This window comes from Haematobia irritans, chromosome 2 (assembly GCF_050003625.1).
Source record: "Haematobia irritans isolate KBUSLIRL chromosome 2, ASM5000362v1, whole genome shotgun sequence".
NCBI lineage: Eukaryota > Metazoa > Arthropoda > Insecta > Diptera > Muscidae > Haematobia > Haematobia irritans.
In genome coordinates, this window is record NC_134398.1 from 20,802,364 (window position 1) to 20,829,916 (window position 27,553).

The 27,553-nt window shown below is 25.8% G+C and overlaps 2 protein-coding genes across 2 annotated transcripts; one reads left to right on the forward strand and one right to left on the reverse strand.

Moving 5' to 3' along the window:
• Positions 1–733: 733 nt before the first annotated feature.
• LOC142224490 (pickpocket protein 19-like) lies at positions 734–13,021 on the reverse strand. Its single transcript, XM_075294266.1, has 6 exons — positions 12,816–13,021; positions 8,595–9,399; positions 1,678–1,867; positions 1,372–1,611; positions 1,151–1,305; positions 734–832 (listed from the first exon to the last, which is right to left on the reverse strand). Exons 1-6 carry the CDS (start codon positions 13,019–13,021, stop codon positions 734–736), a joined length of 1,695 nt encoding a protein of 564 aa, XP_075150381.1.
• A 5,239-nt stretch (positions 13,022–18,260) lies between these two features.
• LOC142227237 (pickpocket protein 19-like) lies at positions 18,261–27,352 on the forward strand. The gene is made up of 7 exons (XM_075297662.1): positions 18,261–18,493; positions 18,812–19,448; positions 23,714–23,863; positions 23,942–24,074; positions 24,159–24,212; positions 24,338–24,580; positions 26,998–27,352. The coding sequence occupies exons 1-7, from the start codon at positions 18,279–18,281 to the stop codon at positions 27,306–27,308; spliced, it is 1,743 nt and encodes a 580-aa protein (XP_075153777.1). The 5' UTR covers positions 18,261–18,278; the 3' UTR covers positions 27,309–27,352.
• Positions 27,353–27,553: the final 201 nt, after the last annotated feature.

The window sequence follows — 27,553 nt, forward strand, 5'->3', positions numbered from 1 at the left end:
GGTAGTACTCCTTCGGTTTTGCCTCAAAATAGGCCTCAGTTTCGGCGATCATCTCTTCATTGCAGCCAAATGTTTTCCCTGCGAGCATCCTTTTGAGGTCTGAGAACAAGAAAGAGTCGCTAGGGGCCAGATCTGGAGAATACGGTGGGTGGCGAAGCAATTCGAAGCCCAGTTCATGAATTTTTGCCATCGTTCTCAATGACTTGTGGCACGGTGCGTTGTCTTGGTGGAACAACACTTTTTTCTTCTTCATATGGGGCCGTTATGCCGCGATTTCGACCTTCAAACGCTCCAATAACGCCATACAATAATCACTGTTGATGGTTTTTCCCTTCTCAAGATAATCGATAAAAATTATTCCATGCGCATCTCAAAAAACAGAGGTCATTACTTTGCGAGCGGACTTTTGAGTCTTTCCACGGTTCGGAGACGGTTCACCAGTCGCTGTCCACTCAGCCAACTGTCGATTGGACTCAGGAGTGTAGTGATGGAGCCATGTTTCATCCATTGTCACATATCGACGAAAAAACTCGGGTGTATTACGAGTTAACAGCTGCAAACACCGCTCAGAATCATCAACACGTTGTTGTTTTTGGTCAAATGCGAGCTCGCGCGGCACCCATTTTGCACAGAGCTTCCGCATATCCAAATATTGATCAATTTTTTTTCAAATTTTGTTAGATCATTTTGTGCACGTGTGGCAAGCGTGAATAGGATACACAAGTTCAGTAGCTTAGAATAACTGTGAAATGATTCCTCCTGATTGTCGCTTCATAGGAAATTCTGATTGTATTAAGTCGTAGAGCAGCGACTGGGTAGCTTTCTTTAATATCTAGTACAACAAAGTGCCCACGGACCAAATTTGACACATACATACACACATATTATAAATAAATCGGAGTGAATGTTCTGCCTCTTGGGGTTGCATAAGTGCACTAATTTTGAATACCCTGTTCCACACAGTGGCTCTCAGTATAAAAATAATAAAAAATTAAATTAATAAAAATTTTTTAAATAATTTTTCTCTTACCCAAAATCAATATTATAAAAGTTAACCACTCATTATATACATTTTTCAAACCAATTTATATTTATTAAAAATTTTCCTTTGGGGGCAAATGGGAATTTCCACTTCTCCACAATATTTTACAAAAATTTTCTTAACTTTGGGATTACTCCTTTTAAACTTTAAAGCATTTTTACGACTCAAATGTTTCGGGATATCAAAGATACAGAAAAATAATAATTCAGTAATGGCCACCAATGAACAGCCAATGCATAAACTAGCCAAACCACCAAATGCAGCTGTAAATTAAAAGAAATAACATCGTATTAATAAATAATAAAATAAATTTAAATCTATTACCTTACCCATTAAATCAATAAAAGGATATTCGGCTGAGGTCTCATAAAGTATAATGGGATCTTTTAAAAACAGCACATTGAAAAAGATTTCCGAATTATTTCGATTAATAATCGGTGTAGTATCAATGCGAAAATCAGCAAGATATGTCAGAGATCTGCAATTAAACATGCATGGGCATTTCATTCCGGCATTTTCAAACTTCACATAGTCCTCTTCATCTTCTCCAAGTACGGATTTCAAGTGTGCTATATATACCAAATTAAATAATTTATTTGTAAATAAAATTTTTGTTTGTTTTATGTTTTACTTACATTCATGTTTGTATAGACAGGGTAAATCGATAAGACGACATGGAGGATATACCTGTCCTGGGGGATAAAATAAATCCACGGTACAATTGCAATACTTCACTAAATATTCTTGTTTACATTGATCCTGACAATTCTCGTACATGTATTTACGACCAGGCAAATTTCGGTATTTGATTTTTTCATTCTCATCCTGAAAATAGAGATATTTATGTTGAAAATAAGAGAAATCTAAATTTTGAACAAATCAATAGATAATCGTATTCTAAATCAATCAGAATATTGAACAAAATACATCTACCTCTATAGATCATATCATCTCTATGGAATTTCAACAGAATACAATTTTAACAAATTGATCGGTAAATAGATAGACAAACAGCTATCGGAGGTCATTACGATCGAAGCAAAAATTGGGATAGAACTTATAAGCCAACAAACACACCACCACTTTTATCACTTTGGAATCATATTAGCCCATTTTAGACACTGTCCATATGAGAAAATCGCAAACGTCATAGGAGAAAATCGCAGAATATTCTACTTCAATACTTACATTTTCTGTAGAAATAAAATTTTGAGGAAAGATTATACAGAAATAAAGTTCTCAGAACATTTTCTATAGAAATAAAATTTTGACAAAAATTTCTTTAGAATTAAAATTTTGACAAAATTTTCTATAGAAATAAAATTTTAACAAAATTTTCTATAAAAGTAAAATTTTGACAAAATTTTGTATGGAAATAATATTTTGAAAAAAAAAATTGTCTATAGAAATGAAATTTTTTTTGTTGTTTTGATCTCAGCTTTAATACCATTGCGATGACTAATCTACAAGAGTAGCTTAACCAACAGAGGAAAATAATGTTTGTCAAATTTATTTGGGCAAAGCCCTATAGACTATCAACCAGTTAATCAAAGCTGAGATCAAAACAACAAATATGATTGAAGTACAAACCAACAATAAAAAACAAAAACGAAATGAAATTTTGACAAAATTTTCTATGGAAATAAATTTTTGAAAAAAAAAAATTCTATAGAAATAAAATTTTGATAAAATTTTGTATGGAAATAAATTTTTTTATAGAAATGAAATTTTGACAAAATTTGCTATAGACATACAATTTTGAAATTATTTTTTTGTAAATATAAGATTTGAACAAAATTTTCTATAAACTAAAAATTTTGAGAAAATTTTCTATAAATTCAATATCTTAAAAATTGTAATTTTCGTGTTAAACCATAGCATCAAAATCCATTGTGAGTAAGTTCCCCATTTTTTGTATAAATAGCAATATTCCCTTGTTGGTGCAAGCTAAAATCGTTTAAAATTCCAGGGATATTTATACACCAAAAAAATTTTGCTAGTAGCAGAGATTAAAATATATAATAAACTAGCGTAACCCGGCCCGCTTCGCTGCGCCTTCCGAAGCGTATTTGGAGGAACATTTTGCGTTAACTTAGTCAACTATATCCTTCGTGCTGAAAACAAATTCGAAAAGATTTGAATTCTTTTAAACAAATCGGACTACTTGATTTTTCGTTGATAGGTACAAATACGGCGGGAGAGGGTGTACCTTCTTCTGTATTTCTTGTGAATTTTAAGTGTGGTTTGTCAAGGAAAAGTATCCTTCTCCTCAACATATCTGAAAATTAAGCGTTATATTATCATAACGTACAAAGAATTACTGTTTCCCATCCAATAAATCGGAAAAGGCAAAAGTAGTAAAAATTTTTACCACATTAACATTTGCTAAAATGTTGGAAAATAATGCACCCTCTACGTTGGCTGCCAATTTCATGTAAATTTAAGTTCTTTACTAAAAAGTCTGGCAGAAGCCTGTGCAACAATCATAAAATTATGTACCGAGTTCCCATTTACGGACAACCCTCTACTTTCAACTTAAGAAAAAAAAACGGACAAAAGGGAACCCTCTCTTTACTAATAAGAAGTCTGGAAGAAAGAAGCCTGTGCAAAAATCATAAAATTATATACCGAGTTCCCATTTACGGACAACCCTCCACTTTCAATTTAAGAGAAAAAACCGACAAAAGGGAACTGGGGTGGGGACCTTCGCTCCACTCTGACCTGATATCGGACTATCACGTACCCTATATTAATTTCGCAACTACTCAATGGTCCCTATAAATTCTATCGAAGCAAATCGACAAAGTTTATTTCAATTTTCCCCTTCCCCAACCAGATATCGAAAAATCATATATTAATTTAAAAATCATGTATAAATTTCATCACCTCCTCCCACATTCCCTGTAAATTTCAAGTAGATCGGAGATGTTTAATTTTTGCTCTATTGTTTTAAAGGGACGTCACTTTCCCCGATACAATATCGACAAACACCGTAGTGAATAGCACCCCTAACCTTCCCTGAAAATTCTTGAAACTTTCCTTCAAGTGTGGGGCAATGAAGGTTGCCTCTTCATTTATAACATTTTCCCCCGCTTCCTTTGTAAATTTCAAGAAAACTTAAATTTTTTTATATTTCATGTTAGCCTGATACCGAAACAGGCAATTGACGTCCAAATGCATTATATCTAATTATACAATTATTTTTCGAGCTTTATGGACAGATATAGATTTAGGAACATGGTTAATAGAGCCATTTTTTGCAGTTTTAGAGGAGGACCTCCTCCCCGACCAAATGTCGAAAAGCGTATCTTTTGTAAACGTCCCAGAAAATGTCAAGCAAATTATAAGCCTAAAGGGGCGGCCTCTCTTTCGTCCAAAAATCACAAAATCAGGTATCAACTATTACGGTTGACAGAGGTTACGATCTCTCCCCATTCCTCTGTAAATTTCAAGTAACTCGGTAAAGTTTAATTGTTTCTCTGTATGTACTTAAGAGAAGCGGATGTCTCCCTATGCCCTTTTATTTTTATTAAAAAATCAGGAACCTGATATAAATTTCATAACCTCACCCATTTTTCCGTAAAATTTCAGTCGGGGGAGTTTAGTTTTGTTTTCACTGTACTTTAAAAAAAGTCGGGCAAAGGGGTGGCCCCCCTCCCCGACCAAATATCGAGAAATAATGTAGCGGATTTTTGTCTAGATGCCAACCCCAACATTCAATGAAAATTTCATGCAAATCGCATAATTTTGTTCCAAGTTTCAAAAGTAGGACAAGGGGGAGGTCCCCCTCCCCGTCCGCATATGAAATCATCAGGTACCCCATATTAATTCCATAACCTCACCGCATGTTCTCTTTAAATCTCAGATAATTTAGAGAATTTTAGTTTTTTCACTGTACTTTAAAAAAAGTCGAACAAAGGGGAGGTCCCCCTCCGCCGCCAAATATCGAAATATAAAGTAGCGGATCTTTGTCTAGTTGCCAACCCCAACCTTCAATGAAAATTTCAAGCAAATCGGTCAACTTTGGTCCAATTTTCAAAAAGTCCGACAAAGGGGAGGTCCCCCTCCGCGACCAGGTGTCAAAAAATGAGGTACCCTATTTTCACCACATGAACGTCCCCTATGATCTCTGAAAGTTTCAAGTAAATCGGTTCAGCCGTTTCGGAGCCAACTCGGTTCATACAAACAAACAAACAAACAAATAAACAAACATAGATTGAATTTTATATATATAGATAAATTTCTACAATGCGAGTAAAATAATAAAATATTTCTTTCGTAGTTCAAAAAAATATTTTTTCGTAATAACCATACAAATTTGATGAAAAACTTCAATGTAGGATTTTTTTTAAGTTTGGTAGATCGATAACGATATTCTCCAAACCAAAGTTTGGAGAATATTTTACGAAACAAAAAATTTTGTTTTGGCACAATTTTATTTCTATAAAAAATTTTGCCAAAAATTTTATTGTATTTCTATAAAAAATTTTGCCAAAAATTATATTGTATTTCTACAAAAAAATTGTCAAATTTTTTTCTTATTTCTATATTAAACTCAGTTTATATAGAAAATTTTGTGAAAATTTTATTTCTATAGAACATTTTGAAAAAAATTTATTTCTATAGAAAATTTTGTGAAAATTTTATTTCTATAGAAAATTTTGTCAAAATTTTATTTCTATAGAAAATTTTGTCAAAACTTTATTTCTATAAAAAATTTTGTCAAAACTTTATTTCTATAGAAAATTTTGTCAAAACTTTATTTCTATAGGAAATTTTGTCTAAATTTTATTTCTATAGGAAACTTTGTATAAATTTTATTTCTATAGGAAATTTTGTCTAAATTTTATTTCTATACAACATTTTGTCAAAAAAACACTTTATTTCAATAAAAATTTGTCAACATTTTATTTCTGTAGAAACATTTGGTCAAAACTTTATTCCAAAAAAATTGTTTATTTTTTTAGAAAATTTTATTAAAATTTTATTTCTATAAAAATTATCGTCAAAATTTTATTTGGTCAAAACTTTATTTCTATAGAAAATTTTTTCAAAATTTTATGTCTTTAGAAAATTTTGTCAAGCTAGTAGCAGAGATTCAAATATATAATAAATAAACTTATACAACACGAGTAAAATAATAAAATATTTCTTTCGTAGTTCAAAAAAATAGTTTTTTCGTAATAACCATAAAAAGTTGATGAAAAACTTCAATGTAGGATTTTTTCAGTTTGGTATATCGAAAATCTACCAAAGTTTGGAGAAAATTTTACGAAAAAAAAAATTTATTTTGGCACAATTTTATTTCTATAAGAAATTTTGCCAAAATTTTATTGTATTTCTATAAAAAAAAACTTGTCAAAATTTTATTTTATTTCTATAAAAAAATTTTGCAAAAAATGTTATTGTATTTCTATAAAAAATTTGTCAAAATTTTATTTTATTCCTATAAAAAATTTTGCCAAAAAATTTATTGTATTTCTATAAAAAATTTGTCAAAATTTTATTTTATTCCTATAAAAAATTTTGCCAAAAAATTTATTGTATTTCTATAAAAAATTTGTCAAAATTTTATTTTATTTCTATAAAAAGTTCGTGAAATTTTTCAAAATTTTATTTGTATAGTAAATTTTGTCAAAATTTTACTTCTATAGAAAATTTTGTCAAAATTTTATTTCTATAGAAAATTTTGTCAAAATTTTATTTCTATAGAAAATTTTGTCAAAATTTTATTTCTATAGAAAATTTTGTCAAAATTTTATTTCTATAGGAAATTTTGTAAAATTTTTATTCCTATAGGAAATTTTATCAAGATTTTATTTTTATACAAAATTTTGTAAAAAAACACTTTATTTCAATAAAAATTTGTCAAAATTTTATTTCTGTAGAAATATTTGGTCACAACATTATTCCAAAAAAAATTAAGATTTTATTTCTATAGAAACATTGGTTAAAACTTTATTTCTTTAGAAAATTTTATCAAAATTTTATTTCTATAACAAATATTGTCAAAATTTTATTGGGTGAAAACTTTATTTCTATAGAAAATATTGCCAAAATTGTATTTCAATAAAAAATTTTATCAAAATTTTATTTCTATAGGAAATTGTGTTTAAAATTTATTTCTATACAAAATTTTGTCAAAATTTTATTTTTGTAGAAAATTTTATCAAAATTTTATTTCTATACAAAATTTTGTCAAAATTTCATTTGCATAGAAAATGTTTTCAAAATTTTATGTCTTTAGAAAATTTTGTCAAAACTTTATTTCTATAGAAATTTTTGTTAAAATTTTATTTCTATAGGAAATTTTTTAAAATTTTTATTTCTATAGGAAATTTTGTCAAAATTTTATTTCTATACAAAATTTTGTCAAAAAAAAACACTTTATTTAAATAAAAATTTGTCAAAATATTATTTCTGTATAAATATTTTGTCAAAACTTTATTAAAAAAAGTTTATTTCTTTAGAAAATGTTGTCAAAATTTTGTAGAGAATTTTATCAAAATTTTATTTCTATACAAAATTTTGTCAAAATTTCATTTGCATAGAAAATTTTTTCAAAATTTTATGTCTTTAGAAATTTTTTTCAAAGTTTTATTTCTGTAGAAAAATTTTTCAAAAATTTTATTTCTATAGTAAATTTAGTCAAAATTTTATTTCTATAGAAAATTTTGCTAAAAATTTTATTTTATTTCTATAAAAAATTTGTCAAAATTTTATTTTATTTCTATAATTAATGTTTGTCAAAATTTTATTTCTATATTAAACTCTGTTTATATAGAAAATTTTGTAAAAAATTTATTTCTATAGGAAATTTTGTCAAAATTTTACTTCCATTGAAAATTTTGTCAACATTTTATTTCTATAGAAAATTTTGTCCAAACTTTATTTCTATAGAAAATTTAATCAAAATTTTATTTCTATTGAAAATTTTGTCAAAATTTTATTTCTATAGGAAATTTTGTCTAAATTTTATTTCTATACAAAATTTTGTCAAAATTTTATTTCTATACAAAATTTTGTAAAAAACAAACTTTATTTCAATAAAAATTTGTCAAAATTTTATTTCTGAAGAAACATTTGGTCAAAACTTTATTCCAAAAAACAAAAAATAAAAAATTTTCAAAATTTGATTTCTATAGAAACATTTGGTTAAAATTTTATTTCTTAAGAAATTTTGTCAAAATTTTATTTCTATAAAAAAATATCGTCAAAATTTTATTGGATCAAAACTTTATTTCTATGGAAAATATTGCTGAAATTTTATTTCTATAAAAAATTTTATCAAAATTTTATTTCTATATAAAATTTTATTTTTGTAGAAAATTTTATCAAAATTTTATTTCTATACAAAACTTTATCAAAATTTCATTTCTATAGAAAATTTTGTCAACATTTTATTTCTATAGCAAATGTTGTCAAAATTTTAGTTCTGTAGATAATTTTGTCAAAATTTTATTTCTATAGAAAATTTGGTCATAAATTTTATTGTATCCACAAATCTCATGGCTTCATTAACCATTCAACAAAAAAATTCTTCCTTCCTTACCTCAAAAATACAATTGCGAATTTTCCTCGAATACACTCGAGTGTTTTCGTGATGAATGTGTAGAAATGAATCGAGAAGAACAAAAACACGACTATTTGTGGGTACTTCGCGAAACGTATCACTCCAAACATGAGGCTCCACTATCATCACCAGAATTCCTTTGTCTATGGGACTAAAAGGAGAATGCCAACTTTCTCTTAAATGAATGCGGACACTTAAGCCATTTGCATCACCGTATCCTACAGTTCGTCGAGGGTAATAGGGATCGTGGTTTAGTTTGTGTAATCCCTCCTTGGATTCAATGCCATTGAAGGCCAAACATTGTCCAGTTTGTGTTCGCCTAGGCGTGAATAGTTCACAACAATCATGGGCTTGGGATATCCAGTAGCACGATGAGAACATTTCATCACATTTCCAAGCCATTTGCTCCTCGACTTCAGTGAAATTAATGTAGTTAAGATCATGCAGTAGTTGAGAGGCATAGTTTTCTGAGATATTTTTAAAATTTTCGAAATTTCCAAAGTACAATGTGTCATAGGCATTTAGAACTTCCTTGAACAGCTGTTCATGTTGCGCCGTGAAATGTTGCTTTCGTAAAAATTTCTCCTTGGTTTCATTGTATCGTTGCCAATTTAGGCGATTTTGATTACAAATGGTAATTTCGGGAAAGGGAATTTTATAGAGAGGATATCTTAAACTGGAGATAACTGTACGTAGAGGTTTATTGCGGTAAATGTCTACGATATTCCATGTTGCATTAATGAGCATATAGATGGAAATGATAAGTCCGCATATTATGAGAAACCTGAAAAAAGAGAAAAAAATTAGACAAAATTTATTGTAGAAGTGAAATTTAAATAATTTTCCAGAGAAATAAAATGTAGACCAAATTTGCTTAGAAATAAAATTTTGACAAAATTTTCTATAAAAAAAAAATTGAGAAATTTTCTATAGAAAACAAGTAAGGAAAGACTAAAGTCGGGCGGTGCCGACTATATTATACCCTGCACCACTTTGTAGATCTAAATTTTCGATACCATATCACATCCGTCAAATGTGTTGGGTGCTATATACAAGGATTTGTCCCAAATACATACATTTAAATATCACTCGATCTGGATAGAATTTGATAGACTTCTACAAAATCTATAGACTCAAAATTTAAGACGGCTAATGCACTAGGATGGAACATAATGTTAGTACAAAATAAATATGGGAAACATTTAAATCTGAAGCAATTTTAAGGAAACTTCGCAAAAGCTTATTTATGATTTATCGCTCTATATATATGTATTAGAAATTTAGGAAAATTAGAGTAATTTTTACAACTTTTCGACTAAACAGTGTCGATTTTACAAGGAAAATGTTGGTATTTTGATCATTTTTGTCGAAATCGGAAAAACATATATATGGGAGCTATATCTAAATCTGAACCGATTTCAACCAAATTTGGCACGCATAGCTACAATGCTAATTCTACTCACTGTGCAAAATTTCAACTAAATCGGAGCAAAAAATTAGCCTCTGTGGCCATATGTGTGTAAATCGGCCGAAAGCTATATACGGGAGCTATATACAAATCTGAACCGATTTCAACCAAATTCGGCACGCATAGCACCAATGCTAATTCTACTCCCTGTGCAAAATTTCAACTAAATCGGAGTTAAAAATTGGCCTCTGTGGTCATATGAGTGTATATCGGGCGAATGATATATATGGGAGATATATCTAAATCTTAACCGATTTCAACCAAATTTACTAATTCTACTCCCTGTGCAAAATTTCAACTGAATCGGAGTAAAAGATTGGTCACTGTGGTCATATGAGTGTAAATCGGGCGAACGATATATATCGGAGCTATATCTAAATCTGAACCGATTTCTATAAAATTTGGCACACTTGACTACACTACTAATTGTACTCCTAGTGAAAATTTTCAACCAAATTGGGGTAAAACTCTGGCTTCTGGGACCGTATTAGTCCATATCGGGCGAAAGATATATATGCAAGCTATATCTAAATCTGAACCGATTTAAATAAAATTTGGCACACTTGACTGTAGTACTAATTGTTCTTCTTGTGCAAAATTTTAAGCAAATTAGGGTAAAACTCTGGCATCTGGGGCCATATAAGTGCATATCGGGCGAAATATATATATGGGCGCTATATCTAAATGTGAACCGATTTCTTCCAAAATCAATAGGTATCTGTTCTGAGCCAAAACACCTACTTGTGCCAAATTTAAAGTCGATTGGACTAAAACTGCGACCTAGACTTTGATTACAAAAATGTGTCCACGGACAGACGGACATGGCTATATCGACTCAGGAGCCCACCCTGAGCATTTTTGCCAAAGACACCATGTGTCTATCTCGTCTCCTCTGGGTGTTGCAAACATATGCACTAACTTATAATACCCTGTTCCACAGTGTGGCGCAGGGTATAAAAATTTTTGCAAAATTTTCTATAGAAACAAAAATTTTGTCAAAATTTTCTATAACAATAAAATTTTCTATAAAAATTAAATGTTGAGAAAATGTTCTATAAAAATAAAATTATGACAAAATTTTCTATAGAAAAACAATTTTGACAAAATTCTCTATAGAAATAAAATTTTGAGAAAATTTTTTATAGAAATAAAAATTTGAAAAAATTTTCTATTGAAATAACAATTTGACAAAATTTTCTATAGAAATACAATTTTGTTTTTGATATTTTTGACCTTTTTATTTTAATTTTTATGATTTTTTATCTCATAATCTCGGCTATAGGTCTATAAATTGAACTTGAAATTGTTGGTTTCTTGTTTTTTTATTTTCCAATATTTCTGTTGACTTCGTCAGAACCGTTTTCAAGGATTTTCTCCGCTGTGTTGTTACTTCGCTGTCTGTTTCTTATAAAAAGTTCAATTTTGACAAAATTTTCTATAGAAAAATTGTTTTGAGCAAATTTTATATGGGAAATTTTTTTGAGAAAATTTTATATAGAAATACAATTTAGATACACAACTTTGTGTTTGATATAAAATTTTTACAAAATTGTCTATAGAAGTACAAATTTAACATAAAAATAAAATTTTCTATAGAAATAAAATTTTGAGAAAATTCTCTATAAAATAAAATTTTGCCAAAATTTTCGATAGAAACAAAATTTTGAGAAAATTTTCTATAGAAATAAAGTTTTGAGAAAATTTTCTATAGGAATAAAATGTTGACAAAATTTTCTATAGAAATAAAATTAAACAAAATTTTCTATTGAAATAAAATTTTGACAAAATTTTCTATAGAAACAAAAGTTGGATATTTTCAAATAAAAATTAAAACTCAATAAAACAACAACATCTGTTTTTTATTTATATGACCTCAAGCCGAACTAAACAAATATTATTAACAGTTTAAAGGTCAACTATCAAACGACAACAGAAATAAAAATTTTGACAATATTTTCTATAGAAATAAAATTTTGACAAAAATTTTGTTTTAAATATAAAATTTTGACAAAATTTTCTATAGAAATAAAATTTTGAGAAACTTTTGTTTTAGTTGTAAAATTTTGACAAAATTTTCTATAGAAATAATATTTTTAAAAAATTTTCTACAGAAATAAAATTTTGAGAAAATTTTCTACAGAAATAAAATTTCGAGAAAATTTTCTACAGAAATAATATTTTGAGAAAATTTTCTATGGAAATAAAATTTTTTACAAAATTTTCTATAGAAATACAATTTTAACAAAATTTTCTATAGAAATACATTTCTAACAAAATTATCTTTAGAAATAAAATTTTAACACAATTTTTTATAGAAATAAAATTTTGACAAGATTTCCTATAGAAATAAAATTTTGACAAAATTTTAAATTTATTGTTTAATTGACTTCGGTGATTGATACTATCTTCCATTCTTTTTGTTTTAATCATTATAATTAAAAATTTAAATTAAAAATTAATTATAATTAAAAATTAATTGAATCAATTAATTTCATGATTGAATCCAAAAATTATTATTTTTTTTTTGTGTAGTGGTTGATATTTAAGAACTTATGGCTACATATACACAACAAATAAACACTTTGTTCTAGCTTCCAATTGCTTCGTATAGCTGGAAAAATATCTGAATTGTTTTGTTTGCTTTCAAGCCGAATATTGCAGTACTGTCCTTTTGGCAAAGTTAATGTACCTCCTATGATGGAGGGTATACAAATTATTTTAATATAAAATACCTTTCATATGAGGCTGTACTTTTTATTAACGCTCCAAACATTCCACGTATTATAGAAACATTTGAAAAATCATTCCACAGACGATTAACCTTTTCATCCTCGTCCTCTTTACGATATTCCTTTTCATTATTTTCATCTTCTCGTATATCAAATTTCAATAGTTTCGATGATTTTATTTTAATATCTTTATAATCTTCAAAAATCATAACTTAATAGTCTACGAAATCGAAACGATTCCACAATATACCTTAGCCTTCAACAAACTGAGCATATTATTGTCTCTTGATGCCATCCTTAGAGCAATTCATCATCGATTTAATTGCAACAGGGATAGGCTTTGACATTAAACGAACGTGTTCAAACATCAAACATGACAAGATTTGACAATGCCAAGAACATGCATTAAAACAATGCTTGTCCACTTTGCCCAATAACTATGATTTGAAGTTTGTAACAATTAATTTCGAACAAGAATTAAATTGTTCGAACACAATTCGGTGTGGAAATTTCAAAATACACATCAAAGGAATTGAGCCAGAATTTAAATATTTTTGTTTTTCAATGCCATGTGTACCTAAATACCAATATAATGCCTTTTGTATATCCTGAGTTTTATGTCTTTCCAATCCTATATTTTATGGACCAGATTTCTGTCAAAATTATTCCTATTTATTAAGTAAAACAAATTCGTATGATTGCAAAGTCAATAGGGGAGATTTACTTTCTACCTTAGTCACTTGTTCTATTTAATAAAAATAAGTCTTCAAATCAAAATCGGGTATCCAAAGCGAATCCTATTTATTGCGTCCTATTTTGGGCCTAAAAGCAATGCCCTAGCACCCCTCATCAATGAGTGTTTCCATTGTTAGCTCTCTATCCTTTTATGTATGAGACATATTGACATATGACTTGCCTTAGATTATATTAAACGCCTTCCCTTGGAAATCTCATATAGTACTTATCGCATATTCATTCAAAGTGCATGTACTTTATGTCAGTATTTAAATTGTACCACTAAATTGTAGAATTGTTTCCAAAAGCCAATCCTTTTAAATTGAATTAAGCATGCAACTGGTTTGACCTCTTGACCGCACCTTATTACCACCGATAGACAAGTGTAAACCAAATCAAGATAAATACAACTCATTAACCTCAGACATACATGAAAGTTTGTATATACTCTTGGGGTGCTCTATTCTATTTGACAACGATTAACACCATACTTTACGGTATGAAACTGGGAACCCATGACCATGCAAATAAATTTCGATAAACTCTTAAATAGAAATTAAATGTTAACAAAATTTCCTATAGAAATGAAATTTTGATAAAATTTCGTATAGATATGAAATTTTGATAAAATTTCCTATAAAATTAAATTTTCAAAAAATTTCCTATAGAAATGAAATTTTCAAAAAATTTCCTATAGAAATGAAATTTTCAAAAAATTTCCTATAGAAATGAAATTTTCAAAAAATTTCCTATAGAATTGAAATTTTCAAAAAATTTCCTATAGAAATGAAATTTTCGAAAATTTTCCTATATAAATGAAATATTTGGAAAATTTTCTATAGGAGTGAAATTTTGACAAAATTTCCTATAGAAATGAAATTATGACAAAATTTCCTATAGAAATGAGATTTTTTGGATTTCATAGAATATAGAAATAAAATTTCCGGCAAATTTCCTATAGAAATCAAATTTTCAGAAAAATTTTTATAGAAACGGAATTTGTAGAAAATTTCCTATAGAAATTTCCTACAGAGATTTTGATAAAATTTTCTATAGAGATGATATTTTGAACATTTTTAAATTTAGATAAAATTTCCTACAAAAAAGAAATTTTGACAAAAAATTCCTATTGAAATGAAATTTTGACAAAATTTCCTATAGAAATGAAATTTTGACAAAATTTCCTATAGAAATGAAATTTTGACAAAATTTCCTGTAAAAATAAAACATTGACAAAATTTCCTATACAAATTAAATTCTCAGAAAAATTCCTGTAGATATGAAATTTTCAGAAAACTTCCTTTAGAAATAAAATTTTCAGAAAATTTTCTCTACAAATGAAATTTTGACACAATTTTATAAAGAAATAAAAATTTTACAAAATTTCCTATAAAGTGATTTTTTTTATAAAATTTCTTATAGAAATTAAACTTTCAGAATATTTCCTGTAGAAATAAAATTTGCAGAAAATTTCTTATAGAAACGGAATTTTTAGAAAATTTCCTATAGAAATTTCCTACAGAGATTTTGATAAAATTTTCTAAAGAGATGAAATTTTAAAATTTTTTAAAATTAGATAAAAATTCCTACAAAAAAATTAAATTTTGACGAAATTTCCTATGGAAAGAAATATTGACAAAATTTCCTACAAAAATTAAATTCTCCGAAAAATTCCTGTGGATATGAAATTTTCAGAAAAATTCCTGTAGATATGAAATTTTCAGAAAAATTCCTATAGAAATGAAATTTTCAGAAAATTTCCTATTGAAATGAAATTTTCAGAAAAATTCCTATAGAAATGAAATTTTCAAAAAAAATTTCCTATAGAAATGAAATTTTCGGAAAATTTTCTATAGAATTGAAATTTTGACAAAAATTTCCTTTAAAAATAAAATTTTAACGAAATTTCCTATAGAAAGAAAAATTGACAAAATTTCCTATAAAAATTCATTTCTCAGAAAAATTCCTGTAGATATGAAATTTTCAGAAAAATTCCTAAAGAAATTTTCAGAAAATTTTCTGTACAAATGAAATTTTGACACAATTTTATAAAGTAATAAAAATTTTACAAAATTTCTTATAAAGGTGAATTTTTTATAAAATTTCCTATAGAAATTAAACTTTCAGAAAATTTCCTGTAAAAAAGAAATTATGACAAAATTTCCTATAGAAATGAAATTTTATGAATTTCATAGAATCTAGAAATGAAATTTCCGGAAAATTTCCTAAAGAAATCAAATTTTCAGAAAATTTCTTATAGAAACGGAATTTTTAGAAAATTTCCTATAGAAATTTCCTACAGACATTTTGATAAAATTTTCTATAGAGATGAAATTTTGAAATTTTTTAAATTTTATATAAAATTTCCTAAAAAAAAAATGACGAAAATTTCCTACAGAAATGAAATTTTGACAAAATTTCCTGTAAAAATAAAATTTTGACGAAATTTCCTATAGAAATATTGACAAAATTTTCTGTAAACATGAAATTCTCAGAAAAATTCCTGTAGATATGAAATTTTCAGAAAAATTCCTATACAAAAAAATCCATTTGTAAAAATAAAATTTGTAGCAAATAAAAATAAAATTTTCAAAAAGTTTCTCTTTACAAAAGAAATTTTCAGAAAATTTCCTATAGAAATTAAATTTCGACAAAAATTCCTGTAGAAATGACATTTTGACAAAATTTCCAAAAATTTTCAGAAAATGTCTTATAGAAATGAAATTTTGACAAAAACTCCTTTAGAATTGACATTTTGACAAAATTTCCTATAGAAATGAAATATATAGAAAATAAGAACGAAAATTTTCAAAAATTTTCTTTAGAAAAGAAATTTTCAGAAATTTCCTATAGAATAAAAAATTCGCAAAATTTCCTATAGAATTGAAATTTTTAGAAAATTTACTATAGAAATAAAATTTTCAGAAAATTTCCTATGGAAATTGAATTTTGACAAAATTTCTTATGGAAATACAATATAGACAAAATTTCCCATAGAAACGAAATTTTCAGAAAATTTCTTTAGAAAGAAATTTTCAGAAAATTTCCTACACAGAAAAAAGTTTCACGAAAATTTTTCCAATTAACATCTTAATTGAGTTTTAAAAAATATTCAATTAAAAATTTAATTGATTCAACAAATTTTTTAATTGAAATAAAAATCAATCACACAAATTAATAGTATCAATTAAATATTTAATTGGATCAATTAATTTTTTAATTGACTGTCAATTAATTTTTTAATTGATACTATCAATTCTGTGATTGAAGACATTTCAATTAAAAAATTAATTGGATCAATTAATTTCGTGATTGAATCAGAAAAAAATTTTTTTGTGTGTATAGAAATTAAATTTTCAAAAAATTTCCTATAGACATGAAATTTTCAAAAAATTTCCTATAGAAATGAAATTTTGGCAAAATTTCCTATAGACATGAAATTTTCAGAAAATTTCTTATAGAAATTAAATTTGCAGAAAATTTCCTGTAGAAATGAAATCTTGACAAAATTTCCTATAGAAATTAAATTTTCAAAAAATTTCCTATAGACATGAAATTTTCAAAATATTTCCTGTAGAAATTAAATTTTGACAAAATTTCCTATAGAGATGAAATTTTCAGAAAAATTTCTTTAGAAATGGAATTTTAACAAAATTTATTGTGGAAATGTAATTTTGATAATATTTCCAATAGAAACGAAATTTTCAGAAAATTTCCTATATAAATGACATTTTCAGAAAATCCTTTCCTATAGAAATGAAGGGAGCCACCGTGGTGCAATGGTTAGCATGCCCGCCTTGCATACACAAGGTTGTGGGTTCGATTCCTGCTTCGACCAACACCAAAAAAGTTTTTCAACGGTGGATTATCCCACCTCAGTAATGCTGGTGACATTTCTGAGGGTTTCAAAGCTTGGCTAAGTGGTTTCACTGCAATGTGGAACGCCGTTCGGACTCGGCTATAAAAAGGAGGTCCATTGTCATTGAGCTTAACATGGAATCGGGCAGCACTCAGTGATAAGAGAGAAGTTCACCAATGTGGTATCACAATGGACTGAATAGTCTAAGTGAGCCTGATACATCGGGCTGTCACCTAACCTAACCTAACCTGTAGAAATGAAATTTTCAGAAAATTTCCTATAGAAATGAAATTTTCAGAAAATTTCCTATAGAAATGAAATTTCCCATAGAAATGAAATTTTGACAAAATTTCCCATAGAAATGAAATTTTCACAAAATTTCCTATGGAAATGAATTTTTCAGAAAAATTCCTGTGAACATAAAATTTTCTACAGAAATTAAATTTTCAAAAAAATTCCTATAGAAATTAAATTTTGGCAAAATTTCATATAGAAATGAAATTTTCAGAAAATTTTAGATAGAAATGAAAAAATATTTCTACAAAATTTGATAGATTATTTTTGGCTCGAGTGGCAACTGTGATAACCACACCATACATGATTTTCAATATCAAAATGTGATTGTTGACCAGTGTCAGTGTCAATATGAAATGTTGACTTTCTGGTTAATTGGCTTAGCCCCTTGGCCATTCAATTAAATCAAACACTTGACCATAAACTTCCATTTTATTTGCAAGTATATTTTTTGTCATTGTCCACTCATATCATTCCAGTCACGAATTGGCATTTAGGCAAAGAAGGTTATACGGTGAGGGAATTTGCTTGGTTCATTTCATAGAAAGAATTTATTTTGATTTTATCATTGCATAGATATGACTATTATGGCATATCCTGATTTTAAGCCAGCTCAGCCAGAGGCCATACGTCAACTTAATCTAAAATATGCCTCTGATAGTGTGAGATTACGTAGGAAATCCATTAAAAAGGTCAAAAATGATGCTATGGAATTACTGGCGACCTTTAGTGAAAAGACCACAGTGCATGGTATGGGACGACTTTTTAGTAGAACTGCAAATAAATACGAGAGGTGAGATTAAGAAGTGCAACAAAAAAGTGAGGGATGATAATATTACAATGAATTCCAATTAGATATCCAAATTTGTTTCGAATTTTCTTTAAAGTAATGAAACAAAATTTTAATTTAAATAAATCGTCCTTAAATTAACTGAAATTTTAAATCTATAGATTTAATACAAAAACGCTTCAAATTTATTCTAAGATTTTTTTTTTTGAGGATTTTGCATCTTTAGTTTAAAGTGTTTTTTGGAATTAAGAAAATATTTTTTAATTTGAAGAATCCGTTATAATTTGGAATTTGAAGCTGACATTGGTTTTTTTCTTTCAGATTTTTTTGGCTAATAACTTTCAGTTTGGCTGTTTTTGGAACAACTTATGTGTGTATTGTTCTATCGGAACGATTCAACGAAGGCAATTTGCAATCGATTGTAGATGACACTGGGGCACCTGTATACAAAATTCCCTTTCCCGTCATAACCATATGCAATGTTAATCACCTTAATTGGGATCGTATACAAGAGGCTAAAGATCGATTTCTGCCTGGAGAAACAAATAACGAAACTCTGCAAATGTTCGAAAAAGTCATAGGTCTCTATGATCGTTTGGAATTTGGAAGATTTGATGTCTTCTCTGCTTTAAATGGTCACCCCATTGATTTGGTGGCCCATATTAATTTCACTGAAGTATTTGAATTTATGACCTGGCGTTGTGATGAACTATTAAACGATTGCGTTTGGCGTCATCATGATATGAATTGTTGTGATATTTTCCTTAAGCGTCGTAGTAAAAATGGTATTTGTTGGAGTTTTAATACTCTCGAAACTGAAGAGGGTAAACAAAAGCAGAAAAAGGATCCGAAATATCCTTGGCGTACTGGAAGTTGTGGACCCCTTAGTGCTCTCAGGGCAAAGGTTATGATTAATAAGGAGAAACACTATAGCAACGATGTTGAAAAAGGAATTACGGTAAGATGTGTCCGCCAAAATTTAACAGAATATGAACTAACAAAATTTGGAAAATAATTTAGCAAAACACTACCAACCAAATATGTTTTATTTTAACAAATTTTATTTTGACAATATTTTGTTTCTATAGAAAATTTTTTGAAAATTTTATTTCTATAAAAAAATTTTGAAAATTTTACTTCTATAGATTTTTTTTTTTGAAAATTTTATTTCTACAGAAAATTTTGTCCAAATTTTATTTCTATAGAATATTTTGTCAAAATTTTATTTCTATAGATTTTTTTTCAATTTTTTTATTTCTGTAGAAAATTTATTCAATTTTTTATTTCTATAGAAAAATTTGTCAATATTTTTAATAAAAAATATTGTCAAAATTGTATTTCTATAGAAAAATTTGTCAATATTTTTAATAAAAAATATTGTCAAAATTGTATTTCTATAGAAAAATTTGTAAACATTTTATTTATACAGAAAATTTTGTCAATATTTTATTTATACAGAAAATTTTGTCAATATTTTATTTTTATGGACAATCTTGACAAACTTTTATTTCTATACAAAATGTTTGCAAAGTTTATTTCATTAAAATATGCTTACAAATCTTATTTCATTAGAAAATTTTCTCAATGTTTTTTTTTCAATGGAAAATTTTGTCAAAATTTTATATCTATAGAAAATTTTGTCAAAATTTTATTTCTATAGCAAAATTTACTTAATTTTTTTATTACTATAGAACATCTTCTCAAAAATTTATTTCTATAGAAAATTTTTTCAAAATTTTATTTCTTTGTTGTCAAAATTTTATCTCTATAGAAAATTTTGTTAAAATTTTATTTCTATTGGAAATTTTGTCAAATTTTATTTCTATAGAAAATTTTGTCAATATTTAGATTCTACTGAAAATTTTGTCAACATTTTATTTCTACAGAAAATTTTGTTAAAACTTAAAAAAAAAATGTTTTTATAGAAAACAAAATTTGTCAATATTTTCTATAGAAACAATATTTAACAAAATTTTCTATAGAAATAAAATTTTGACAAAATTTTCTATAGACATAAAATGTTGAAAAAGTTTTCTATAGAAATAAAATTTTGACAAAGTCTTCTATAGACATAAAATTTTGAAAAAGTTTTCTATAGAAATAAAATTTTGACAAAGTCTTCTGTAGAAATAAAATTGTTCATAGAAATAATATTTTGACAAAATTTTTCATAAAGCTTGATGAGATCTTATTTCTAAAAAAAAATTTTGTCAAAATTTTATTTCTATAGAAAATTTAAAAAAATTTTAAGTTTAATTTCTATATATAGAATTTGGTCAAATTTTTGTTTCTATAGAAAATTTTGTCAAAATCTTATTTCTATAGAAAATGTACTTAATAATAAAATTTTGACAAAATTTTCTGAAGAAATAAAATTTTGACAAAATTTTCAATAGAAATAAAATTTTGAAAACTATTTTTTATACAAATAGAATTTTAATAAAATTTTCTATAGAAATACAATCGGGACAAAATTTTCTATAGAAATAAAATCTTGACAAAAATTTCTATAGAAATAGAATTTTGACAACATTTTCTAAAGAAATAAAATTTTTCCATTTGTTTTGTTTTGTTATTGTTGGTTTTGTTCTTTAAGCATTGTTGTTGTTTTTTATTTCAGCTTAAAACCATACATTGACTAAACTACAAGAGTAGCTTAACCAACAGAGGAAAAGAATGTTTGTCAAATTTATTTGGGCAAAGCCCTATAGACTGCAAGATGGCAAAAATTTTTATAGAAATAAAGTTTTGACAACATTTTCTATACAAATAAAATTTTAACTAAATTTTCTATAGAAATAAAATTTTAACAAAATTTTCTATAGAAATAAAATTTTGACAAAATTTTCTATAGAAATAAAATTTTGACAAAATTTTCTATACAACTAAAATTTTGACAAAATTTTCTATACAAATAAAATTTCAACAAAATTTTCTATACAAATAAAATTTCAACAAAATTTTCTATAGAAATAAAATCTTGACAAAAATTTCTATAGAAATAGAATTTTAATGAAATTTTCAATAGAAATAAAATTTTGACAACATTTTCTATAGAAATAAAATTTTAACAAAATTTTCTATAGAAATAAAATTTGGACAAAATTCTCTATACAAATAAAATTTTGACAAAATTTTCTATAGAAATACAATATTAATGAAATTTTCAATAGAAATACAATTTTGACAACATTTTCTAAAGAAATAAAATTTTGACAAAATTTTCTATAGAAATAAAATTTTGACAAAATTTTCTATACAAATAAAATGTTGACAAATTTTTCTATACAAATAAAATTTCGACAAAATTTTCTGCAGAAATAAAATTTTGACAAAATTTTCAACAGAAATAAAATCTTGACAAAAATTTCTATAGAAACAGAATTTTAATGAAATTTTCAATAGAAATAAAATTTTGAGAACATTTTCTATAGAAACTACACTTGTAGTGTAGTCAATGCATGGCTTTAAGCTGAGATCAAAAACAACAATAACGATTGAAGAGAAGCCAAAAATAACAAACAAAATGAATGAAGATAGAGGAAGCACGCTCAAAAACAAACCCAGCCAAATACATTCAAATCGATGATTTGAGTTTGGCAAAGGAAAAGAGATATGCTGGCAAATTTGTTTAGGCAGTAACCGACTATCACAACCTTTTTCGGGAAGTTCAAGTGCAGTTCACTTTGGGTTGAGTGAATTACCCGAATTTATTCTAATAATTGGTTGATAGTTTTACTGCAAGTAGAGGATGCTGATGAGGAATGTGGTAATTCCGAAACAGCTGTACATCCAACCATCTTGCAGTCTATAGGGCTTTGCCCAAATAAATTTGACAAGCATACTTTTCCTCTGTTGGTTAAGCTACACTTGTAGTTAGTCAATGCATGGCTTTAAGCTGAGATCAAAAACAACAATAAAATTTTAACAAGATTTTCTATAGAAATAAAATTTTGACAAAATTTTCTATAGAAATAAAATTTTGACAAAATTTTCTATAGAAATACAATATTTATGAAATTTTCAATAGAAATAAAATTATGACTACATTTTCTAAAGAAATAAAATTTTGACAAAATTTTCTATAGAAATAAAATTTTGACAAAAATTTCTATAGAAATAAAGTTTTGACAACATTTTCTATACAAATAAAATTTTAACAAAATTTTCTATAGAAATAAAATTTTGACAAAATTTTCTATGGAAATAAAATTTTGACAAAATTTTCAATAGAAATAAAATTATGAAAACATTTTTTATACAAATAGAATTTTAATAAAATTTTTTATAGAAATACAATTTTGACAAAATTTTCTATAGAAATAAAATTTTGAAAACATTTTTTATACAGATAGAATTTTAATAAAATTTTCTATAGAAATACAATTTTGACAAAATTTTCTATAGAAATAAAATCTTGACAAAAATTTCTATAGAAATAGAATTTTAATGAAATTTTCAATACAAATAAAATTTTGACAAAATTTTCTATAGAAATAAAATTGTGACAAAATTTTTTATAGAAATAAAATTTTGACAAAACTTTCTACAGAAATAAAATTTTGACAACAATTACTGTTGAAAAAAAATATTGAAAAAAATTATATAGAAATATAATTTTGACAAAATTTTCTATACAAATAAAATTTTAACAAAATTTTCTATGGAAATAAAATTTTGGTAAAATTTTCTATAGACATAAAATTTTGACAAAATTTTCCATAGAAATAAAATTTTGACAAAATTTTCCATAGAAATAATTTTTTGACAAAATTTACCATAGAAATAAAATATTAAAAACATCTTTTATAGAAAAACATTTTGGCAAACTTTTCTATAGAAATAAAATTTTGAAATAATTTTCTATAGAACTAAAATTTTGACAAAATTTTGTATAGAAAATAAATTTTGACAGAATTTTTTATAAATATAATATAAATGATTACTTTCGAATAAAACAAAATTTTTTGTTATACTAACCAAGAACTTCAAAATAGGATTTTTGTTAATTTGGTAGACTTTTGGTAAACTTTTTTTAATATTTTGTAGATTATTTTTGGCATAAGTGGCAAACGTGGCCACAATCCCAGTAACTCAATTGTGGATGCCAGTCTTTAGTAGAATTTTTAGGCAAACTATGGTGAAGGCTTCATAATATACGACGTGACCAAACTTTCTGCCATATATACTTGTTTTTAATAAATTTTTTCATTTTCTGTTTAGGTCATGATAACCGAACCAAATGTTTGGCATCGTGATCCCTATTTCATACAAGAAAATACCGAAACGACCATAGGAATTGATCCCACGATTTATTTTTATGATGAAAACACCAGAAGTTTAACATCTACTCAAAGGCAATGTATTTTCGATGTACGTATGTTGTTTTGACTAAAGTAAAATACTTTGCCTTTCATTTTCTCTAAGTAAAATTCCATTGCATACTTTCAGGATGAACATGAAAACCATGATCTTATGGTTTTACCAGGTTTTGAATATAAAATAGAAAATTGCCAATCAGAATGCCATCAACAATATTTGGAAAAATATTGTAATTGTACCATGAATTTGCTGTTTCCGCCTGGTACGCAAAACAAAAACAAAAAGATGCCAATGTAATGAATTTGGGTGTTAATTGCAATCGCTTTTTTGGTTTTCCACATTTCAGGAAATCATCGTAGTTGTGGTGTTAAGGATCTCTTATGTTTGGCTCGTAATAATGGTGGGTAGCGGTCTCTATGATTACACATATTTTCATTATTTCCTATTATCTTAAATCCTCTTCGCATAACTGACCGCCCCTCCCCCTGGTCCTTTTACATGTGCTGTAATTTGCTTTCATTTCAGATTATTTTATGTATACCCATCAAGTTGGTTCGGAAGAGTACGTCCGAAGTTCATATGAAAAAATGAGTTGCAATTGTATCAATAATTGCTATTCATTGCAATACATGACCTATATCCGGCCAACATTTTTGCCAGCGGATATACGTGGCAGTAAATCATACGTGGATTTGGATATACATTTCCGCTCCGAAACAATGATGATCTATTGTACAAGTTTGGTATTTACATGGATTGATTTAATGGGTAAGAATTTTATTTGTATAGATAATTTTGTCAAAATTTTAATTCAATAAAATATTTTGTTTAAAATTTTTTCTAAAGATAATTTTGTCAAAATTTGATTTTTATAGAAAATTTTTTGAATTTTTTTTTTTCAATAGCAAATTTTGTCAAAATTTTATTTCTGTAGAAATTTTTTATCAAATTTTTTATTATTTTTTATTTCTAAAGAAAATTTTCTCAAAATTTTACTTCTATAGAAATTTTTGTCAAAATTTTATTTCAATAGAAAATTTTGTCAAAATGTTATTTCTATAGAAAAATTTCAAAATGTTATTTCTATAGAAAATTTTCTCAAAATTTTATTTCCATAGAAAATTTTACTTCTATAAAAAATTTTCTCAAAATTTTATTTCTATAGAAAATTTTCTCAAAATTTTACTTCTATAGCAATTTTTGTCAAAATTTTATTTCTATAGAAAATTTTGTCAACATATTTCTATAGAACATATTTCTATAGAAAATTTTGTCAAAACTTTATTTCTGTAGAAAGTTTTGTGAATTTTTTTTTTCGATAGTAAAATTTGTCAAAATTTTATTTCTATACAAAATTTTGTAAAATTTTTGTTTCTATAGAAGATTTTGACAAAATTTTAATTTATAGAAAATTTTGTCAAAATTTTAATTTATAGAAAACTTTGTCAAATTTCTATTTCTATATAAAATTTTGTCAAAATTTTATTTCCATAGAAAATTTTGTCAAAATGTTATTCCAATAAACTCCAATAAAACTCCACAATTTTATTTCTATAGAAAATTTTGTCAACATTTTAATTCTGTAGAAAATTTTGTCAACATTTTAATTCTATAGAAAAGTTTGTCAAAATTTTATTTCTATAGAAAATTTTGTCAAAGTTTTATTTCTACAGAAAATTTTGTCAAAATTGTATTTCTATAGAAAATTTTGTAAAAATTTTATTTCAATAGAAAATTTTGTCAAAATGTTATTTCTATGGAAAATTTTCTCAAAATTTTATTTCCATAGAAAATTTTCTCAAAATTTTACTTCTATAGAAAATTTTCTCAAAATTTTACTTCTGTAGAAAATTTTCTCAAAATTTTACTTCTATAGCAATTTTTGTCAAAATTTTATTTCTATAGAAAATTTTGTCAACATTTTAATTCTATAGAAAATTTTGTCAAAATGTTATTTCTATAGAAAATTTTGTCAAAATGTTATTTGTATAAAAAATTTTGTCAAAATTTTATTTCTATAGAAAATTTTGTGAAATTTTTTTTCGATAGTAAAATTTGTCAAAATTTTATTTCTATAGAAAATTTTGTCAAAATGTTATTTCTATAGAAATTTTTGTCAAAATGTTATTTGTATAGAAAATTTTGTCAAAATTTTATTTCTATAGAAAAATTTGTCAAAATTTCATTTCTACAGAAAATTTTGTCAAAATTTTTTTCTATAAAAAATTTTGTCAAAAGTTTATTGGTTTAGAAAATTTTGTCAAAATTTTATTTGTTTAGAAAAATTTGTCAAAATTTTATTTGTATAGAAAATTTTGTCAACATTTTAATTCTATGGGAAATTTTGTCAAAATTTTATTCCTATAGAAAATTTTGTCAAAATTTTATTTCTATGGGAAATTTTGTCAAAATTTTATTCCTATAGAAAATTTTGTCAAAATTTTATTTCTATGGGAAATTTTGTCAATATTTTATTCCTATAGAAAATTTTGTCAAAATTTTATTTCTATGGGAAATTTTGTCAAAATTTTATTCCAATAGAAAATTTTATCAACATTTTATCCCTATAGAAAATTTTGTCAAAATTTTATATCTATGGAAAATTTTGTCAAAATTTCGTTTCTATGGAAAATTATGTCAAATTTTTATTCTATAGAAAATTTTGTCAAAATGTTATTTGTACAGAGAATTTTCTCAGAATATTATTTCTATAGAACATTTTGTCAAAATTTTATTTCTATAGAAAATTTTATCAAAATTTTATTTCTATTGTTTAAAAAATTTTGTCAAAATTTTATTTGTATAGAAAATTTCGTCAAAATTTTAATTCTATAGAAAATTTTGTCAAGTTTTTATTTCTATATAAAATTTTGTTAAAATTTTATTTCCATAGAAAATTTTGTCAACATTTTATTTCAATAGAAAATTTTATCAAAATTTTATTTCTATAGTAAATTTTGTCGAAATTTTATTTCTATAGTAAATTTGGCATAATTTTATTTCTTTAGTAAATTTTGTCACAATTTCGTTTCTAAGGAAAATTATATCAAAATTTTATTTCTATCGAAAATATTTTCAAAATATATTTCGATAAAAAATTTTGTCAAAATTTTATTCCTATAGAAAATTTTGTCAATTTAGAAATAATACCATCTTGAAATGAAAACTTTTCTTTTTAATTTTAGTGGCCTTTGGTGGTATTGCTGGTTTATTTATGGGCTGTTCACTAATCAGCGCAGTGGAGGTATTCTATTTCCTATTCATTCAGGTACCAGCGTTTGCCTACAAGGAAGTTCAAAATAAAAAGAAAAAACAAAAAAAGAATGACCAACAATATGATCAGGATATTCAACAGTCCAGCTATTATTCCAAACCATCAGATTATTATCCACGACAACAAATCAAGTTACCACCAAAGAATCGCATATCCATTGTTGAGAATATGGGCAAATATTATGCAAGCAGCTTTAATACACCACCGAAAATTTTATATTGAAATGATAAGATTAATAAAATGAAAATACTTTGATGCACTGAAAACAGATTTTAGAATTATCGATCGCCTTTATGCCTTTAGATCAACTTCCAAAATTTTTTGCTGGGTGGTTACAGTTTGAGATTCATATTTTAGGGACCTTATAACCTTAATAGCCCAGGAATATTATTGGTTTTTCTAAAGGTTTATATCTATCGTATCGTTTCATGACATTAATTGTTCCCCTCCAAATGATTGGCAATCAA

Coding starts and splice junctions, on each gene's coding strand:
- LOC142227237 (XM_075297662.1), top strand. CDS start 18,279: ATGACTATTATGGCATATCCTGATTTTAAGCCAGCTCAGCCAGAGGCC. Junction 19,449..23,713: donor ATGTTGAAAAAGGAATTACG/GTAAGATGTGTC, acceptor TTTTCTGTTTAG/GTCATGATAACCGAACCAAA. Junction 24,075..24,158: donor GAATTTGCTGTTTCCGCCTG/GTACGCAAAACA, acceptor TCCACATTTCAG/GAAATCATCGTAGTTGTGGT.
- LOC142224490 (XM_075294266.1), bottom strand. CDS start 13,021: ATGATTTTTGAAGATTATAAAGATATTAAAATAAAATCATCGAAACTA. Junction 1,306..1,371: donor TCCTTTTATTGATTTAATGG/GTAAGGTAATAG, acceptor TTTAATTTACAG/CTGCATTTGGTGGTTTGGCT. Junction 833..1,150: donor CCAAAGTTAAGAAAATTTTT/GTAAAATATTGT, acceptor TTGTTGTACTAG/ATATTAAAGAAAGCTACCCA.